Source organism: Lichenostomus cassidix, chromosome 17, assembly GCF_008360975.1.
Source record: "Lichenostomus cassidix isolate B80296 chromosome 17, HeHo_3.0, whole genome shotgun sequence".
NCBI lineage: Eukaryota > Metazoa > Chordata > Aves > Passeriformes > Meliphagidae > Lichenostomus > Lichenostomus cassidix.
The window spans coordinates 6,136,426-6,158,142 of record NC_139497.1 but is presented as its reverse complement, the minus strand read 5'-3'; the positions used below and the strand labels follow the sequence as shown (position 1 = coordinate 6,158,142).

Sequence of the window (21,717 nt, the reverse complement as noted above, 5' to 3'; positions counted from 1 at the left end):
TCGCTGTGCCTGCACAAAGCTCATCCATTGCTCCCCCTCTCCTCCTGGGAAAGAGTGAGCAAGGGTGAACAATTTGCTCCTAAAAGCCTCCAGAAAAATCTGCTGATTAAAACTAATAGATGTTTGATGCACTGTTGATGTGTTGTTTTTAATTAAAACGCAGTAGATTGCAATGTTTTGGGCAAGGCATTGCTTCTGTTAGAAATTAGCATAATTCAGTATTTCTGTTGCTTGTTTGTTTGCCAAAGGAAGAGGAACTACTCACCAAAATATGGACCTCAACCCAAGGGGCTACACAATTAAATAGTTGCAGAATCTGAAACCTCAGGCATATTTAACAGCCTGATTACAAGAAGAAGAAAGAAATATGATGTTTTCTTGCTCTCCAGGCCATTATCTGGAAGTGCAGTGGGCAGATGCAGAATTCAAAGGGATGCTGGTAAGCAGCTCAGTATGTTTGACTTTTAAAGAGCTTTTCACAAGACCCAACATTAATCCAAACGTTGTCACAGTGTTTAAAATAAGCGCAAACAAAAAGCAGCTTGTTATTATTTGCTCCTGACTGCTACTGCTATTCCTGTAAGAGGGCAGGGACAGGCAGGGAAAAGCATCTGCTGTGAGGAGGAAAATCTGATATTTAGCCTGAAAACACATTTTTTAGGGATATAGCATATGAGTAGGGTGTTGTAGGGCCAGGCATTTGAGCTGCATCATCTTCACCCTCCCTGGCTTCCTATGGAGTTCAGGGAGCTGTTTGACTCCCTGCTGTCCCTGACCCAGCCTTTTTCTCAATGACATCCTCCTCTTCCTCCCTGCTCCCACTTCATTTCTTTCAAGGTTTATTTCCCCAATGACCCTGCTTGAGCTCAATGCAGCATTTTGGGGCATTTGATTTTACTCGTTAGCTTAGAAATAACAGGAAAGAAAGCTTAAAAAAAAAAGAGAGAGAAAAAAGACTGTTTTGGAAAGTTTGGTTTGAATGCCTCTTGAGCAGACCTTTTCTCAACATGTTACACATGGCACAGAGCCAAGTCCTGCATGTGCAAGAATTAAATCACTCAGCAAATATAAAGCTTTGCCTGTGGTCATTGCTTCCACAGAATAAAGCCCCCTTACAACACTCCTTTTTATAGATCCAGCCCAGCAAAGTCTGTCAGACACTTTTTAAAGCAAAGGTCAATGATATAAATGCATTGAAACCACCAAAAAAAAAAATCCTGTTAACAGACCAATTGTGCCCATAAAAATCCAGAAATTTGAAAGAAAAGACCCACAGTTTAATACTTGCACAGTGAGAACTGAACTGGATTTTGAGTATCAGCCAGGAATTTCTTTTTTGGGGGGAAGTGGGGGAAACAAGGGGGAAGGGAAGAGGGAAATGTTTTGATGCAGAGACATCAATTGCTCAACCCCATTTCAGATGATGATTAACCCCTCAGAAGCCAGCCAATGTTTAGCTCTCACAAAGAACTGATAGAATTACATGTTGGGGTAAAAACAGACTTCCAGTAACCAAAGTCTCCTGCCAGCATTGGTTTCTACCAAATTTTTATGAATATATTCACTCTGGAGACCACGTAGGCAGTGTGCATCACCATCACATCATCCATCAGCTTTACAGATGTTTCCTACTGATAAAAACCCTCAGCAGCACACGAGGCACTGGCAGAAGGAGCAGGCAGTGACTGCTCAGGGCACAGGCACATCCAAGGCTTGGGTCCAGCATGGAATGATCTGACCCTCTGGGGCAAGGGCCAGGTTTGGGATGTTCACCTGATCACCCTCATCCCTCAAGGCTCCCTGTTCTGCTGGGAGCAGCTTGATGCCTGCAGGAGACAGCCTGGGGCTGGACCAGAACACAGCCACCCCAGGCAGCAGCATTCCCACAGACATGGGGCAGGGCGGTGTGAATAAAAGCAAAATATTGGGCCAGGGGACAGCCTAGACCCTGAAATATGTCTCAGGCAATGCCCTCACCTTGCACTGCTCAGCACAGACTGCACAGGGACTCAAGGCCTCATCACAAGGGGAGAAAAAAGCATTAAAGTAACTGTGATCTGAGACAGACCACAATGTGCAGTCACATCTGCAAGGAGTCTCCACTCCTCCTCCTCAGAAACATCCTGATTTTAACAGGGACACGACAGGCACAAGATGGATGGGAAGATGAAGGACCATGGCCTTAGGGGCTGTTGGGAGACAAGCTGTGCACAGTTAATGGTGTAACAGAAAACCCCCAGCAAGCTCCAATCATTTATTCTCTTCCTTTTCTTTTGTTTTCCCCCCAAGGAGGAGGGAAGGGAGAAATTGATTTAAAATATATTGCCAGACACCAGCAAAGCCTGGATGCCCCAGTCAGAGCCTAGGGACTGCCTGGCCATGTCAGACCAGCCAAAACAGCACAGCACCAAGTTCTTTTGCCTTTATTTTTAAAACATATGAGAGTGGTAAGATTTTGGGGCAGAGTCAGAGGGAGATCCCATGGTCTCAAGCCATGCCATGCTCAGAGGGTGAGAAGCTCAGGACCTACCCCAGCTTTGAGGCAGAGTTTTGTCAAATACATTTATCACCTTCACCTTGAAGCACAGAGCACCCAGCCATACCCTGCACAGCTCAGCATCACCCAGGATCAGCCCCAGGAGAGCTGGGGAGAGGCCACACCACCCTGAGAAAGAGGAAACTCGGGGCTACACCAGGGCATCTCCAGCTTCACCTGTGCCTCATCCCCTCCCCTTCCCCTGGAAAGCCCCAGTGACAGGAATGCCCATCACTCATCCCAGCAGGGCCCCGAGGTGTCTCTGGATCAGACACAATTAACAGCAGCAACAGAGCTCCGTATGAATGAGGGAAATCGCGTTGAGCTACGAGCAGCTGTAAAACAACCCCCATGAAAAGGCTTTGTCACACTTTGATGGGATAAGACAAAAGGATTCTGCACAAGATTAGGAGGATTCAGAAATGTCTCTAAAAATGGTGTGTTCCTCCAGCGAGCCAGGCTCCTTTAGTGCTGATTTGCTGTGATGTCTGACAGCAGCCAGGGGATAAATATCTCTTACACCTTCCTGGGCAATGTGGAAAAGTTAACATTTGAAAGGTAAACGCTCCAAGACACTTTGGTGGAAAACCAACGCTGTTAACACTCAGAATCACAGAATCATTTAGGTGGAAAAGGCCTCCAAGATCATCGAGTCCCACCTTTGACTGATCATCACCAGAGCACTGAGAGCCACGTCCAGTTTGCCGAACACCTCCAGGGATGAGGACTCCAGCAGCTCCCTGACAGACCCTTCCAATGCTTCACAACCCTTTCCATGAACAATTCTTCCTGATGTCCACCCCGACCTCCCTTGGAGCAGCTTGAGACCATATCCTCTCATCCTGACAACACCAAGAACCCTCACAACCCATGTGCTGACATTCCTTTAAGTAATTTATTGGAATATCGGCATGTGGGGAAGAGGAGAGCAGGACAAAGCCCCACACTGGGGTTCTCCTCCCTCCCAGAGCCGCTGGCGGCCGAGGTGGCTCCGTGGGAGGGTCAGTGGGGCCAAGGCTGAGCCCTGCTTGGCCACCCGCTCTGAGCCCCTTTGTGGAGGGCACAAGAAGCAGAGCTTTATGGGGCCAACACTGGCCCATTGTGTGGCACATTCCTCGCTCCGTGCCGGGGGACGGCAGCTGTTTGTAGGGCAGCCCTCGGCAGAGCAGGGACACTTCACAGCTCTCAAAGGCCACTCTGTGAATGTCAAAGGGCCACCTTGTCTGGCCACCGCCGCCTCCACAGCCCCAGCTCCCCCGCCAGGGAATCTCCAGCCAGGGCTGTGGAGAGCTGGGAATCTCCAGGCAGGGCTATGGAAAGTCAGGAATCTCCAGCCAGGGCTGTGGAGAGCTGGGAATCGCCAGCCTGAGCTGTTTCCTCCAGGTGCCCTCAAAGGCAGGGGAGGGAGGAAGTAATGGAAAGACCACTGGAGAGGGAGGTTGGATGGGATGTTCTGCAGTTCCATGAGCAAAAGCCTCAATCACTGCAAAATCTGTCTCAGCTGGTGGGTGCTGGTTTCCCAGAATAACCCCTGGGTGTCATGGCAGTGCAGGGATGGGACAGGAAACCTCAGTGCAGAGAAGGACACATCAGTGGGGTGGCAGGGAGATGGGGCTGGTCCCCACTGGACACATCAGTTTTGCCCAAAGTGGTCCCTCCATCACCCAGATCTCTGATGGTGCTTCTGTTCAGCCAGCAGAAGGAGGCTCAGGGTACAAGCAGTGCCTGAGGTCAGGCTGGGCACATCCCACAAACCAGAATTTAGCCACAAAAGCTTGAACAGTTGAGCCAATATTTCTTTTGAGGGCAGTCAGTGTTTGCCAGAGCAGCAAAGTCTGAAACAAACAACACAGGAACGGCAAAGCCTGCTGGAAAATCCACAAAATAACAGGATTTCTGAGAAGCCACAATTACCATAGGGGAGATGATAACAATCCACCTTTCCCTGCTGCTGTGTCCAGTCCCTCCTTCATTTCCCATTCCTCTCTGCAACTGAATAAAAATGGGCTCAGGTACCATATTTACCTTGCTGTGGGGGGAGAGAGGAGCAGAGCTAATCAGATGTAAAGGATGCAAGAGGTTGGAATAGGGAAGAGATTTAGATAATTAAAGCATGCAGAAAAATAGGCTTTAACAGGGTATTCTTCTGCTTTTCTGACGTCCACATGTAATAATTTCCGCTACAAAACAAGATCTGTTCTCTGCAGAGTGATGCTGACAAGGCATTACTGGGAGATAATGAGCCACCAGTTGTGCTCAGCCAATCTGTAAAAGGGAGAACAGCCTTTTAAGAGGGAAAAAAGGGGTTTGTCTGGTTTTGGGGGGTTTTTAAAGCACAAGTCCTTGAGGATTTCAGCTCCCAAGGTCGTATCTCCAAAGGGGAGCAGCACCTGATGTGGTTTTACTGGACTGCTGAAATACAGCAGAATGGAAAGACAGATCCCACGCAAAGAAGAGATTTCAGAAGTGTGATGACACTCTGCAGACAGAAAATGAAGATTTTTATCTCTGCAAAATGAGAGCTCCATCACTTCCCCCAAATAACCCCCTGGGGCTGGGATGGGCAGCAGCCCTGCAGGCTGGTGAAGCTCCACAAAAACCTTGAATTTCAATGGACCTGTGTTTCCTGACCACCGAAAATACCCACCAAATTCTGCCACACCTGAGGCTCAAGGTGTGTGCAGACTGTGCTGCTCCCCATGCTCTCTTTTCATCTTTCCACATCCCACCAGCTCCACAATCCCAGTGTGTGGCTCTCCCTGCCCAGCTTCCTGAGCTCCCTCAGAAGCCCCAGCCTTTATTCAAAGGCCTCAACAAAGCACTTTGTGCAGTGCTGCTGACCTTCCCCTCACCAGCCCAAAGCCCCACGAGCTGAGGTCACAGGATCAGCCTCTGCACACAGAATCCCTCCACAAAGGCAGCACACAGGGATGGCCACTGCAGCATCCCTGCTCCAGGGGACAGCCATGTACAGATGCTCCCAGGGACACTCTGCCTTCATGCCTTTTAATATGAACACAAAGCCTGAGATCCCCTTGAGGGGGAAAAGCATTCTGAATTAACACTTGGGCATTTATATGTGTGCATTATCATTTTTTCCTCTTTTTTTAAAATGGAAATGAGCAACAGGAGCTCCCTCTCATATGATTTATGCCAAGCCTGCAGCACAGGCCATGCAGGAATCAGGATCCCAGGGCTGTCTCTGTAGCCAGCAGTAAGGAAAGGATTCTGGATCAGTGAAGGAGCAGAGCACTGCACCCTTGGGCAGGGGGATTCAGCCCACAGCAACCAAAGGAGACCAGACATCACCTCCAAGCTGTCTTGGAGCCTCTGCTTTAGAAGGTTTCACCCTTCTGTTTGTGGGGAAACTGAGGCACGGCCAGAGGGAGGAACTAAAATTGATCCACAGACCCCAGTTTAACCATCATCTGTTTGCACTAAGGACAATGGCAGCATATATGTATGTTTAGTTTAGAGCTTTTTATGGGAATTGGAAAAACCTAGCCTAGTTTGGATGGTTAACCCCAGCCTAGGTAAACCACATGGTAAAGCTGTGTCAGGGGAGGTTTAGGTTGGATATCAGGAAAAGGTTCTTCCTCCAGAGGGTGTTGAGCACTGAGTTCCCAGGGAATGGGCACAGCCTGAGGCTGCCAGAGCTGCAGGAGTGTTTGGGCAATGCTCAGCACAGGGTGGGATTGTTGGGGTGTCTGTGCAGGGCCGGGGGTTGGACTGGATGATCCTGGTGGGTCCCTTCCAACTCAGGATATTCTGTGATTCTGTGATCCTCAAAACATCCCACAGCAGCCACAGCTCTCCTCTTGCTCACTGGCACAGGTACTGGTTTATCACTTTTTTCCCTAGAACCAGAATGAGTTAAAACCACAAAACCTCCCAGAGAAACAGGGAATTGAGGGCTGAACCTTCTGCCAGGCAGCAGTGCCTCATAGCAGCATCTCTGCTTCACAGCTCCACTCCCATCCACATCCCAAACCCAGAGCAGCACCCACACAGACAGCTGCTTGTGGGCTAAACACGCTGCCTCCATGGCTGCAGGGAAGGAAAAGCCACAGAGGCGCAGTGCTGGGCTGGGAAAAGTTGGGATAAACACCTCCTGGGAGGTGAATCAGGGTCAGCCCTCCTGCAGATGAGCTGGGTCAGCTGGGCTGCCCTGGGCCAGCAGCTGCAGTCCCACGTGGGGATGGGCAGTGCTGCCAGCAAGGTAAAAATAAACAACCCAAAAACTGCAGAGTCATCTGCTGTCTCCTCCTCCCCAGGAGGGGATGCTGCCTCATCCAGGCTGGCCTCATCCAGCCTGCAGTCCTGCTCCTTCCAACCCCTCAGCTAGAGAGCAGGTTTACACGGAGAGTTATCTCAATGAGGGTTTAAAGAGCTGCCTCTGGACAGCTCCTCACGCCAGGGGATGAAGGCTGCAGAACGAAAGGCTTGCCTCAAAGCAAAGCCCTTTCCCCTCACCCTCCTCATCCCAGGGCTGCTGTGCTGGCTCACCCTGCCATGACTGAGCTGGGGACACGGGTGACACTTTGGGCAAAGCTGCACGGGGTGCAGAGGGCCAGAAAAACAGCAAGGAGCCCCCAGTGCTGCCCTGGCTGGTGGGACTGGAGACCACCAACCCCAGCCCACCCCTGCTGCTTCTGCCTTGGCCCTGGGGAGCAAGAGATGAGAGGTCAGGCACAGGACTCTGCTCACATGAAGAAAACATAAAATAGGGATGGAAGGCTTGGAGATCTGGGCTGGCCAGCCTGGGCATGGGGACCTTCTCCAGCAGCACTGATCACCTTCACTCCTCCACCAGACCAGGCTGGGAGGTTCTGGTTTCCCCAGAGGACACACAGACACCACAGCCTTCACCTCGAGGGGCCCAAAAGATGGAGAGAGATGCAGCTGGTTGAGCAGCTCTTGGCTGGGGCTACATCACCATGGGCTGAGGCCACCACCAGGCACCCTCCCCACTCTGTCAGTGTCCCCAGAGCTCTGCAGCAGGAGCTCAGCCCTTCCAGCTCAGCCCGTGCACCCACATGAGTCACCAGCCTCATTATCCACTGTGCTGACCTTGACCATAGCCCTTGAAACTTCAGTTTCTTTCTCCACCCTTCCTCTATGGACTATGAACACTTCCAGGCCACAGCTATCTTTAGCAAGCATCTGCACAGCATCCAACCCAGCGAAATGTGGTTTAATCTGAGGTTTCTAGGCGTTAACCGCAGCAGGGACAATTCACTCCCCCTCTCCCAGATGTGTCAGCCTCTCTGAGCAGCCCAGGACTCCATCCCGCCCCACAGCAAGCTCCAGCTTGAGCCACACACAGCTTTTCATCTGACAAAAAAACCACCCAAACCAGAGCGCAGAAATCCTCTGCCATCCCACAGAGGGATCTGTGTGGATCTTCCCAGATAATCAAATTTAAACCACCACCAAAACAGCCCTTTGATTAGCAGCCATGGAGCCCATTCATAGCGACAGCATGTCAGGTCAATGTTCACTCCCAAAATCAACTCTGTGCCTCGGGAAAGGGGTTTTTTTTTATTTTTATTTGATGGTCTGCATTTGAGGTCTAGTTAACAAACAGGGGACTTGGGTTGCCATCTGGCCAGCCCGAGAGCGTGCCGAGAAATAATACTAATAATCATCATATGGTGGTGCTTTAAAAGGCACTTTTACAAAAGCCTGGGCGAGCTCACTGAAACCTAAGAGGCATCTTAGTGTGCCCCGAGGGCTCGGCCTTCGGGCACTCTGCCCCTCCAATCAGCCACCCTTGAAAAGGGTCAGAGTCCAAAATCTCTGCTGCTGTTTCACCCAGAGCCCCGTTGGAACAGCCGCGGCTTTCCTCTGAAGCCTCACACAGAAATTCACTTGTGCAAGTCGAGCTGGGCTGGTGCTTTATTAAATAAATAAATAGTACAGCGTACAGGATTTTCCATGTCAACAAAACAGTAGCTGGTTGCTGGTATTGGGCAATGCCTGCATGCCTCATCCCGAGCAGGGATTGCCTGAGGGACACACACACTGCTCCTGCAGGGATCTGACAGCAGCCACCCAGGGCTGCCAGCACCAGAGCCAAAATCCCATTCCTGGATTCATACACTCATTTCCCTGCAGTGCATAGGAGGCTTTCCCAGCCATCAGGACAGACCCCCGAGCAGGGATATACCACATCCCTGGTGCCTGGCCCCTGCCATCCCAGCTGCAGACAGGCAGGAGCTGTGCCCAGCCTTGTGCCCACTTGAGCACAACACAAACGAGGGGACAATCTGCCCTGCTGGGGTTTGTGTCCCACCCCATTTTCCCATACACATCACTACGCACCAGGCTGCCCATCTCGCAGCCATTCTGATGCCCCCAGCCCTACAACACAGACAACTGACCTAATTTTCCTCTTTTTAAACACCCAGAGGTCATCTCTGTCTGCAGCGAGCCCCTCTGAGCCGGGAAGAGAAACAGAGCGATCTCTGTTAGCAACATCCCCCCTCCCCAAATCTCCCTCCACATCCTGCCCTGTGCTGTCTCTTCTCAATGGCTGAGAATGAGCATCCCCCACGTCCCTCAAGGCTGTGAAATGGTGCTGAGGAGAGGCTGGGGAGGTCCCTGCTGCGTCTGGCTGCACTCACACTGGGGTGAGGCACGATGGCTCCAACTCCACCTCGTTCTCCTTCACGACTCACAGCATCTCACCTGAAGCTCCCCAGGGCGTTCCTTAGCTCGCCCCATGCACTGAGACATGGGAGACACCACACATGTCCATGCTTCACCCACTGCCCAGTGACTCAGAGCTGTGACAAGAATGCTCCCTCCCAGTTAACCCAGTTGCTCCAGTAGCACTTTCCCTCCTCTCCCAGCTCCCAAAGATTTGCCCCATCTGCCTTCCTGCCCAATGTGCTTTTCCAATAGATCTGACCAAACTCACACTTTCAATTTTGTGGCAAACTCTGATGCTTCCAGGCACATCTTCCCATACTTAAAACAGCCATTAAAAAAAAAAGTGGAAAACTCCATACTTTCCACCCCCAAGAATGACCTCTTCTAGTAAGAAGGTCACTCTCCTCAACTGGAGCATTACTTTTAAGTTCTGAATTGTCAGAGCTTATGCAAGCAGAAAAATGCAGCATTGAAACAGAACCGAAGGACATCAACAGAGAGTCTGGGCGTTTGGGAAAAGATAATGTATAAAATAATTACAGGCAGCATGTCCCTGCAGAGCATTTTGACTCTGACTCAGCCCCTGCCCTGGCAGGGAACTGCAGGTGTTCAGCACACACTGAGCCCAGACCAAACCCTAGAAGACAATCAGGCAGCAGGAGCCTGGGAAGGCTGAAGTTGCTGCAGGGTGGTTGTTGAGGTCTCCTCCAAGGAGAGACCTTGAAACTTGCTGACCCCATGAGCACTGGAGACCCAAGGGGTCAGGCTGCTGCTCTGCCTGATCTTGCAGGAACAGAGATCTCAACTCAGCCACAGATCTGTGACAGCTGACAGATCACCGCTTGGAAAATAATTGCGTGCCAGCTTTTACAAGGCAAGATGTGAGGGTGGGTGAGGTGAAATGAAGAGGAACACATTCATTATACAAGAGCTCCAAGCATCAGCTCTGGTGACTGCAAACACCAGGCAAGGCAGCAGCCGACTCTGCTGTCAGGCCGCTGCTTCCACCCCGATGCTCGGCAAGGGCAGAGCACAAAGCTTTGCCAGCCTCTGGCACAAAACCTATCCCTTTGGAAAATAAAACCTCTCCAAAGCCCCCCTGCTCCACCCCAGCCTGCGCTCCCCTCCCAGCTCAGGCGTGAAGGCAGCCCTGCCCAACAGGGACTAACAGATGCACAAGGCATTAGGAGAGGTTCTGCTTCCGTGCAACTCACAAACGCAAGTCAACTCCCTTGGGGGCTGCCAGGGCTTTTGCCACAGCCACGGATCTTTTTATAATCCAGCTCTTGAAAGAGCAAGAATAATCTTCATAAATTTTTATAAGACCAGCTTCCTTCCTGCTTATTTTTTTTTCTTTTAAACACCAGCACCAGATGACAAGACCCCCTCTTGCCCGAAACCCAAACCACACCAAATCCCAACGCCGCGAGCGCAGAAGCCCAGGATGTCCGATGTTACTCACTGGTCACACTGGTCACTGGTGGCTCCAGCTGGGCTGCAGGCACAGGGCTGGCAGTGCCCCTGGTCAGGGAAGAAGCCGTGGGCACAGCTCTGGCAGCGTGGCCCCGTGTAGCCAGGCAGGCAGAGGCACTGCCCTGTGGTGTGGTTGCATTCAGCAGTGCCCACCGAGCTGCAGTTGCACAGGTCTCCTGCAAGGGAAAGAGAAACAGGATCTGAGAACCACACAATGGTTTGGGTTGCAAGGGGTCTTGTTCCAGCTCCCTTGTCATGGGCAGGGATTAGACCAGGTTGCTCCAAGCTGGCTTGGACACTTCCAGGGAGGTGGCAGCCACAGCTTCTCTGGGCAACCTGTGCCAGTGCCTCCCCATACCCTTTGTGTACCTCCACCATCACTGTTAGGATGATTTGTGCTTTAAAATGTTGAGATGATGAAATAAAAATCATTGGGAGCACCTCAGGGTTTGAAATCCCACAGTTCATGATTGAAATCCCTCTCCAAAGAAGAGCTACAAAATTGACTGTAACTACCTAAAATACATACATATGTAGCTGTGCACAATGTCTCTGGATGCACACAAATATCCACCCTCATGAGTGTCTGACTCTAGGAGCTGACAAGCACTAGGTGTGTAATATCAGGATAAAATCAGCAACAGGTGGCAAAATCATTAATTATAAGATCCTCCGTTCCACACCACTGGAACACCCCTGATTTATCACAGAACACACACTGACGTGAAAAACTGGCACCAGCATCTCCCACTCCTGAAGAAGGGATACAGAATCCCCTAAAAATCTTCCCTCAGGGGAGCACCAAGTACATGAGAATGAGTTTAAAAACTGTGGTAGAGCTGGAGGCAGGACAGAGACCTCCACCACCTAGAACAGGTCACCTTCAGCCCTGTGGTGAGAGGGATGGCTTTGGGGACACTCTGTGTTTACAGGGGTGCTGGAAAGCACACACTGAAAAACTGCTTTTTTAGGAGAGAAGCAAATCTTCTGATCAAGTGACGAATTCCCAGTCCCCCTGCATGTTATTTCTCATAATACTTTAAAGCCCCAAACACTCTGAAGAGAACAACTTCTCCCCGGCAATTTGTTTCTGCCAAGAGCTTTATCTCCGTTCTTTCATTGCTAAATATTTAGTGCCTTAATAATTTAAAGTCTTTTTCTGCCAAGACTGAATTATAAACAAGGATTATTTGCAGAAACAGTGCAGCAAGCATTAGGGGCTTTATACAATTGCTGGTGTTTGTTATTCCCCAAGAAGAGCCAGTATCCAGGGCACTTCATGGAAAGGGGAGAGGCCAGGTCCCCATCCCAAGAAAACTTGACTTAAAGCTCTTTTCCTTGTCATCCATGTCCTTCTAACCCACAGAGAAATGTGAGTTATTTAGCTTCATTACTCCATCACAGGATCCCCACAGAAGCCTTGTTGTCCCTATACACCTGTGAAATTGCACCGAAATTTTCTTCAATCCAAACTATCAAATAGGACAAACACCTCAAGATCTGCAATTATCCACTTCAGCAGCCACTTCACATAACGAACTAAATTCCCAGCTCAATTATCCAAGCAGAACCATATCGATTTGGGCACTTGGGCTTCTCCCTGCCAACAGAAGCCACGAAAACTTGTTGAGCAAAAAGCACTCCGGAGTTTGTCAAACATGCATCAAAACAAATTTCCCTTTCAGAGCTCATTACACGCACTGCCATTAGACCTGCCAGAGTTGATTAAGGGAAGGAAAGGAGCATGGTGTCAGTTCTAACGGCATGGGAGGCACTGACAGGGCAGGTCCCACACAGGGGGATGAGCTGCTCGTGTGGAGCACCATGAGATCATCCTGACACTGCAGAGGGACAGCTGGGTGAAGAGGGCAGGAGTGGGGAAGGGCTTCAGGATGGTCCCATTGGCATGATGGAACTCTTCCCCATGCACTCCAGCAGGATGGCAGCACTTTGAATGGAAATCTGACTTTGTAGCACCCTTTGCTTCCCATCTGATGCTCCAGTCCATCCAAACTGCCCCAACTCAGGCTGGGCTCTGCCTCAGCAGCCAAACTCAACAGCAACACAGGCAACACTGGTTCTCCAGGAGAGTGAGAAATACTGCAATAATCCACAATAACACTGGCAAGAGCACCTTTTTGGAGGGCAGGTGGAGCCCTGACTCCAGCAGTGCTGGGGAAGGCTGGTTGTGCTGGGGGCAGGAGCTGAGCTGTCTGCTGCAATATCACCCTGAGTGCACAGTGAGGTGCAGCAGGGCACATCCAGAAGTTGTCTCCCAAAAGGGTTGATTCCTTGCAGAACCTGCCTCCCCCAGCCATCCCAGAGATCCTTGGGGAGGGATGGTGGTCCCCACCAGGTGAGCAGTGTCACACATGGTCACTATGCATGCACCCAGCCCAACTCACACATGGACACAGCCCCAAAACACAGCCCTGTGGGTCAGGCAGTGAAGCAAACCCAGACAGCAGCACTGAAATCCAAAATCCATCATCTGGTGCAGCGTCAAGGTCAGGGGCTGACAGGAGGATGTAGCAGACTATGAAAACCCGAGGCCCAATTCAAAGGACACTTTGCTGTCCCCACAGCAGCAGCATTCCAGAAGGCAGGAACAGTCCTGGGCCAGAAGGGGAACACGATAACGAACATCTGCCCTGGGCTGTGGGAACACAGCAAAGAGCAGGAGCACTACAGAAGAAAATGAGGGAACATTGTGCTGGCTCCTGGCCAGAGCCTGCCTTTTTGGAGCCTTTATTCAGTTTTCTCAAGCTGATGTTTTGCTTTTGAAGATAACCTTCAAAAACACCTCACTGAGAGCTTTTGTGAAGACAAAGAACAAGGTGGATGAAGCACTGTCCCACTCCAGACTGCTCAGTCATGGTTGGAGTGTTGTGTTGGGGTTGGGATGACACCATCAGCAAGGGGAGCCAAGGGCAAACACCTCTCAAGGATGGGGCACTGGTCCAAGCTCTGACTCTGCCCAGTTTGCTATCCTGACTCACGCTTGCTCTGCCTCAGTTTCCCCATCTCAGGGTGTTCCCCTGCTCCCCAGGGCTTCCAAGCCCTGCTAGTCTCTGCCTGTTCCCCATTGCTAAACCATCCAGGTTCCCCTTCCTTCCCCACAGAGCACATGGGTATTGCAGATAAAACCCACCACCTTTGCTCATGAAGGGACTGACAGGCTTTAATTAATTAAATGATGTTTTGAGGTCGAAGAACAGAGGCACCATAAAAATGTGTGTCACTGCCATGTTACCCCTCAAACAAAAACCCCAAACACCTCTCCCTTTGGGAGCAACACTTCACTGTTTGTTGCTTAGAGAAAGGTGGAGAGTGAAAGGAAAGGTTCCCAGTTTGCTACAGCAAGGGGCACCCTGCTGTGTGGAGAGAGATTTAATATCCAATTTCAGTTGGCCCCAACCCCCAAGTGATTAATTTTTACTATGTAAAGGCCATAGGTCACCAATAAACTGGAGAATAGCTGTTTCTATGTTTTATCGTTTTGGATCCACACCATGGCTGTAAATAGCACCAACACCACCACGAACCTCCAGGTCTGAGGGTGCCCTGTGACCTCAGTGTGGCCACCTTGAGCTCAGTGCCAGCACCCCCAGGCCACCCCAAATCCCACCCCAGTGCAAACTCCAACTCTGCAAATCCCAGCAACATCCCAGCCTGTGCCAGGTCTACCAAGGACCTGCATCTTTTCATCTCCCATCCCCTTCTAGTACTTAAACAGAGCTTGTTCTGATGTAAAAAAACCTTCCTCAAATTATTTTTTTCACATCCTTTCAGCTTTGCAGTGTTTTAAGTCTTCACACATATTATAAGCATGATTCCTTCTCCCTTCCAAGCCACTTAATGAATGAATAATTCAAAAAACAGGTGAAATATTTACAAAGGGCTAAAGAAGCCAACACTGTGAAAGGCACGAAGGTCTCTGTGAAACCACATTACTGGGGACATCCTGAAGCAGTGCAAATCCTCAATGAACTCACCTACTCCCTGGGAGCCAGTGTGGAAAACCCAAGGTGCACATTTTTGGTTATAAGAACATGCAGCTGCAAGAGCAAGCTGTGAAGGCCCACGGATGCTATTTATTGCTCTGCTGCAAAAGCATCCCCAAGGAGACAGACATTTTCTCTTCTCTGGACTAGATGAAGGAAAAAAAAATAACATTTCCAACCTGAAAGCACTGTTGGGTTTTTGGGAGCAGAGGTGCAGCCCCAGTGTGGCACCTGCAGCTCTGAAGCCAACACAGCCCAGCAAGAACCTCAACTCCCAGATACTCCCCAGATATCCCATTGGATTTAAACCACTGCACACAACAGCATCCCATCCCTGGAAAGGCTTTGTTTCCATATTAATTTAGCAGTTTTCCCTCCTCTCCATATTTCATTCCCAAATTCAAACCCTACCTTCTCTCCCATTTCCCCTTCTCAATCTCTCTCCAGGCACCATTCCTGACAAGACAGGAATAAAGGGATCAGGCAGCAGGTTTAAAAATCTATCCAAGGTCATTTCCTTTCCCCTCATAATTAAATTGTGGAACTCGTTGTCAGGGGATGCTCTGGCTGCCAGAAATACCTATGGCTTCAAAGGAGGACTGGAAAACCTCACAAAGGACAGGTCCACTGGTGGCTGTTAAACACAGGGATCTGGAGGAAGCAGCCTGATGGGAAAGACCCTGAAATGCTGTCCAGAAAAAGTCAGGATTATGTCCTGCCCTCTTGGCATCTCCTTCTGGCCTTTCTTGGATGGGTGAAGTTTTGCTCTGAGCCAACCTGGCAGTTCTGATTTCCTCCTTGTTTCCACTGCCCAGGGATGGTGGCAGCTCCAGTTCTTCCCCCAAACACACAGATCCCCCCTAAACAGTCAGACACTGCTCTTTCCACTGGGAGCTTTTCCTTACTGCAGCCAAAGGCACAGCTGTGCTGCACCACTGCTCTCTTTCCCTCCTGCCTCTCAACAGGCTCCTTCCCTTACCCCTGAGATGACATTTCATCCCCTCAGTACGATCCCCTGATGTGCCAGATCTCCCCCAGCAATGGGATGAGGGTCAGCATGGGATAATGAGAGTATCCACGAGCCAGCTGTTCAAAGGGAAGGTCCCATCCTACCCAGCCCTTGTAAAACTCTTTCCTGAGCTCCAGCCTGTCCCCTCCACGTCTCTGATGCACCACCTCAGTGTGGTGCTGCACTGGTATTTGGGTTCAACTCCATCACTGCTCACCTGGGTGCAACTCTACTGCTGCTGTGAGTGCAGGAGTTGTTATCCCAACGCTTTGGCATCCAACCTTCCCCACGGCTGCAGCAGCTCTGAGAGGGCACAGCCTGGCTGAGCTCTGCCCCAGGGAGCTGAGGAACATCTGCCCTGGGCTAAGAGCTCCTGCAAGAACAGGCCAGAGAGGAGCTGAAGCACAGTAACTTCCCAAAGAGAGGAGCTCTGCCAAGTGCCAGGACTCATTCCCATCCAGACAGCACTCAGCACAAAATAATAGTCAACTCTTGCGTCACGAAGGTGCATTAAAGTGCTCAGACCTGTAATTTGCTCTCACTTGAGGCTACAATGCAAAGCCAAAGTGGTAGGAAGATCTCTGCCTACCTCAAAAAAAAATTTATATACATATAGGAGTGTCTTCTGTTATTTTGCATTCCCTTTATTAGTGAGTGCACCACATTCTGGGCACTTACAGCCTCCATCGAGCTCCAGGCTCTGCAGTCAGGTGTGCTGGTGGTGAAGAGAACATCATTCACATGAATGCTGTTAAGAGTGTTAGAGTCACTTGTGTTGTTCCATAAAAGGCTTTTATGGGTCAACAAGGGGGGAAAGACAAGAATTTCTCAATGCTTATACATCACTTGTAATGTCATTAAAAGATTAAACACATCTGCTGAGGAAAATTATATCAGATTAAATCTCTCACTTATCACTTGGAAAGCAGTACAAAGCCAAGATCCCAACTGTTGGGGTCACCAGCAGCTGCACAAGCACTTTTCATCAGCCTGAAGCAGACAGCTTTGGGGCTTCAGCCAAACTCCAGCTCTGTCCCTGCCTTTCCAAAGGGATGGAGCATTGCTCCCCAGCACAGCTCCCAGCCCTCCTGCCCCACCAGCCCCGAGTAAACCAGGACCCTCAGAGCCTCCCCAAAGGCACAGGCTGCTCACTCCCTGGGATTTGTTACTCCTGTTCCTTCCCTGCACCTGCAGTGGAACATGCAGGCTTTTGGTTTCTGAGGAGTTCCTGAAAGCTCCTCCGCACAGAGCAATTTTGTTGCTTTTTTCTTCCTTTTTGATGCTAAACAAGTCAGCAACCTGCGCACAGAGCTTTGAACCCTCTCGTTCCCCAGTAAACCTGCATCAAAAGTCAGACTCACAGGTGTAAAGCTGTCTTGAGAGACTAAAGGATAAAGCCCTGTAAACATCAGAGAAAAAAAAAATAGATTCTCATTAACTTTGTATTCCCCCTGCACTGGGAGATCCCCAGCTCACAGCTCTGCTGGAGCACAGCACCTGAGGAGCTCCCATGGATGGGACAAGGAGATGTCAGGAGAAGCAGGAGGGGTCCTGGAGTCATTAGGATCCAGGTTATAAAGCAGAAAAGCTGTGCAGGAGGGATTACACAGCTGCAGCTGAGGAATTATTCATTCCTATATAACAATAAATTTCCATAGGCAGACAAACCCTCCGGGTCTCTCACCAAGCAGACTGTGCACAAAGAGGAATGTGGCCCTAAAATGTTTATGATACAAGAAGCTACAGTAACTTCAAATAGACCAAATAAATGCTTGAGGATTAAAACCTCCACAGTTAAAAAAAAAAAAGTAGATCCAAGCCTTTTAATTAATTTAAAAATAGTTTTGTTGGCGCTTTGCTTTAGTTGGTTAGATTTTCCCACTAATATTTCCACAAACGTCTGCAACCATATAAATATTCCATGTTTCTGTTTGAAAATCTCCGTTTTTTTTACCACCCAGCATGTGACACAGCCAGCCCAACTCCGGGTTTAGAGATAAACAGGGTGAAAAGTAACTTTTGCAAACACCTCCCCAGCAGCACAGAGAACCCTGGCAGCTCATACCCTCCTGGCAGATGCACTTGTGTGGCTCCTCTCAGGAAACTGAATTGTTTTGTCAGCAAAATGCTTTCAGTGGAAGATCAAGACACCTCACATGGGATGGGGCTGGGAATTTATGAGTGGATTCCAATTTTAGTATCTATTGACCATGCCCTAGCAGAGAAAGGGATTATGAAGAGCTGCATGAATAATATGAACTATAATCATCTGCTGAAGGCTCGGCGTGCTCCGATTCCTGCAAGAAGTAATTAAACTCACAAACTTTGCTCCGTGCTTTGGGGAGTTGCAACTAATGAACAAACATGTTAATTTATAGGGGAGATTTAAGGCACTACAGAGAAAACCCTGAGCAGGAACCATCCTTCCAACTGCTTGTGTTTGGGCTGGATAGCTGTGCTGCATGAACAACCAGCAAGAAAAAGGGTGAGCTGGGGGATGAGCTCAGCTAACACCCCTTGATCACATCCCAGAGGGTTCCCAGTGACTCCTCAGGGAGAGACCTCGGGGAAAACAGGGTCAAACCTTTTGTTTGAGTAACAGCCATGTTTGCTGCTCGCTCTCATTGCTGAGAAGGAAAAGTTTGAGTTCCTGCAGGTGCAGCAGCACAGCCCTGCCTTCCCAGCCACCCTGCACTCCCAGGGATGCAGCAGAGCAGGGACATTGTCCAGCCTGGAGGGAACTGATCTGCCCAGCCACAGAACTGCCTCCTGTCCTGCCTGCACATTTGTCTGACACAATGAAGTTACTCCAAACCAAAATCCATCACTGCAGGGCATGCAGCCTTCCAGAGCCTTCTCCCCTCTGGACCTTGCCTGCAGATACAACAGCTCCTCTTCTCCCGAGTCACTGCAATTAACTCCTCGTGCTCCCAGCATCAACCTCAGCTTGGCAGCAATGGATGTGACCTCCAACCTGCTCCTTCCAGACCCAGCTTGGAACACAACACACCCCAGAGCTCCACAGGTGCAGCTGAGCAGGGTTTGCCATCCCCAGCCACAGCTGCCCCAAGCCCTGGGTGTGCTCACCCTGTCTGGGAGAAGAAAGGGGAATGGCCAAGTGCAGGCTGCTGGAAAGCCATTTATTGCTTAGTACAGAGAGCAGAGTAGGTGATAACACATGTGCTTCAGTGCCATCAGCTGCTGAAGGGAGGGGAGCTGGTGGGGGCTGTGACAGCCTCCCTGCAGGTACATCGTGTACAGTGCAGGGCTTGGATCTCTTGGGAGCTTTCCCAGGGAGCTGGTGAGCACACATGGCTGATCTCACTGCAAAACGCAGCGCTTTTTCTGTTGTGAAGAATAGCCCAATGTCTTTACACCAGGTATAGCCATGGTGTAACCAGGTCCTTCAGTGGTGTATGAAAGGAGCTGCAGCTTTACCTCACTGACCCCAAACAGTCACCAAAGCTCAGTCCAACCTGGGATGGATGTGGTGGGAAGCCATCCTTCCTCTCTCCCTCATTTACAGCACCCTTACACCAGGAGGGAAGGCAGCACGAAAGCATGGAGATGCCAACAGCAACGGCACAGTCAGTCCATAATTCAATATAAAAACACTGGGAAGTGCATCCTCCCCCAGCAGAGGCAGAGGAGTGCTCTGCACCTCCTGGAAGCAGCAGCTGCTCCTCAGATGGCTGCCACAGCCCCCCAACCTGCTTTGGGGACACACAGCCTCTGGGGATGGTCCTCACCTTCAGGGGTAGCACAAACACCAGGCCCAGGTTTCTCTCTGAGCAAGCAGGAGTGGTTTTTAAACTTCTAATCATTCCCCAGGCTGAGAGATGCATTCAGAGGGAGATTCTGGACACCCACAGGAGGTAGAAGATGGACCAAGGGGGGTCACACTGCTGTGAGATGTGATGCTCTCTACACAGGGAACGGGCCCATGGTTCATAGCTTGGCAGCACAGCACAGGCAGCAAGAGGCATTTTTACAACTTTTTTTACCTTTTTCTAATGAGAAAGAGAAGGAAGATTTGCTTTGGAGAGTTTCAGGCTATTTTATGTTTAAGCCTGTAGAGAAAATCTGGAATGAAAACTTTCATCAGTAACTCCAGCAGGTGCCCAGGGCAGTTCCTTTCAAGATTCAGCTCCTCCAGCCGAGCAGCAAAGGGACAGACCCGTTAACAAAGGCGCCTTTTATCCACACTGTTAATAAACACTAACTGCAAGTGTTAATAAAAAGAAGCTTTCCAGAGCCTGAGCTACGACCCCAGTCCATCTCAGCTCTTTACATTTTCAAGCTTGGAGATGAAGCAAAGCCCCAACAAATCCCAGGATTCATTCCCAATACACATTCCTAATTTTTCTCCTACTCTAAACAAACATCTTTAAATGCAGACTTTTATTCATCACAAGCAGCAAAGTATCTTTGTTCCTTTCTCACTCGCTTTAAAGGCCATGCAGAGGAAGGGAGAGGGACTTGAAGAGAAGAAAACCCTTTGACAGCCTGCAGCCAGCAAGTCCTGCTTCTCTCATTGCTCCCGAGCTTGGTTCCAAGTTTAATAAAGGTGTTTTGTCTCCTTGCTTAATAAGTGGAATTACCATAGCAGAAAGCCCAGCGGGGGAGAGGGATAGCACGGAGCATGAGTAATCACAACTGGTTTCGGGCAGGTTTTGCCATTTGCGTCCTGTTTCAAGGTTATGATGACATAGTGCTCTGGGCTGGTTTGGAGTTACCATAACTCCTGCCAGACAAGGAGTTGTAAGTTACAATGTGCTGCAAGCAGGGAGAGCTGCTGGGGTAGAGCAAGGAAAATGTCATCCGAGCTGGGAAATTTCCTGTTCCTTACGCTTTATTCCCTTATTTTATAATGCAGCCTTGTGCTCACCCTGCTATACCTTGCACAGGACACAGTGATGCCTTTACCTCCAGCTCCCACTGAGTGACTTCAATCCCCCCTTTAAGGACCTGTTTCACACCTTTGCTCTCAGCCAAACTGCCAAACTGGGTCGCAGATGCCACAGCCAGACAAAATTTGCTGGCAAATCCATGGAAGAGAAGCCAAGCTTTCAAAGAGGGAACAACTGATATGGGCCAGGACACGTCATGGAAAAAGACACCTGGATGGAGAAAGCCATCACTTATCACTGGAAACAGGGGACTGCAGCAGATCCAGTATCATCTGCTGAGGGGGAGCAGCCAGCATTGTGCAGCTCAACTCCAAACCTTCCTCCAGCAACTGCTGAGCAATTCCTCCTGAATTTAGAGAGCATAAATCCCCCTGCCTCCCCCTCACCTCTGCTTTGAGCCCCCAAGCCCTGCAGCAGATTAATGACTCCAATCAGGGCTGCACATCAGCTTTTCATTCCTCCCTCCTTAGTCACCATGGATGGACCCTGAAGCTCCATCCAGCTCCAGCTCCTGCCTCAGCCACAAGGTATTACCTGTATTTATTTCCAGCAATAGCTCACCTACCAAAGGGAAATGTTTCCATTAAACAGCACAAGTTCAGCAACCACAAACAAACAGTGACTTAAAGCCTAAGCCAATTCTCTGAAACCTCCACAATAAATACCAGGCTGTCCAGTGAAGTGCAACAGCCCTGTCCCACAGAACACCCAAATGCTCTGTAAATAGGCAAAACCCTTAAAAGCATGACAGGAGGGATGGAGGCAGCCAGGCACGAGGGTTTCAGGCTCTCTGTGCAGTGCTCCCCATCTCACCCACAGCTTAGGCACTGAAGTCTGAGCCAAGATGCTGAAACCAAAGTAGTGATTTGCAGGGTCAGAGCTGAGCCTTTGGGATCACCAAGGGGGAATTACCCTCTGCAATGGCAGCACACTCAGTCTGGGACTGGCAAAACCAAGCCTGATCCCAAGCCAAAGAAATGCTCAAAACCACAGAGCTTCCTCTGCAGCCAATGGGTCAGCTAGGAGAGGTTTGTTGACATTTCTATCTTGACCATTTCCTCATTTTTGAGGGCTTCATAATGACTGTTTTGGTACTGCAGGAGGAGGAGTGGTGCCTCCTCTTCCACCAGC

The 21,717-nt window shown here is 49.9% G+C and overlaps 1 protein-coding gene across 2 annotated transcripts in view; it reads right to left on the bottom strand.

Annotated features, from left to right (window-relative positions):
- Positions 1-21,717, bottom strand: part of MEGF9 (multiple EGF like domains 9) — a 47,674-nt gene that overhangs the window by 14,164 nt on the left and 11,793 nt on the right. For both annotated transcript variants that reach the window (XM_085077200.1, XM_085077199.1), the window contains exon 2: positions 10,653-10,839. In XM_085077200.1, the coding sequence (XP_084933326.1) occupies positions 10,653-10,839 (187 nt within the window). The remainder of the gene's footprint in view (positions 1-10,652; positions 10,840-21,717) is intronic.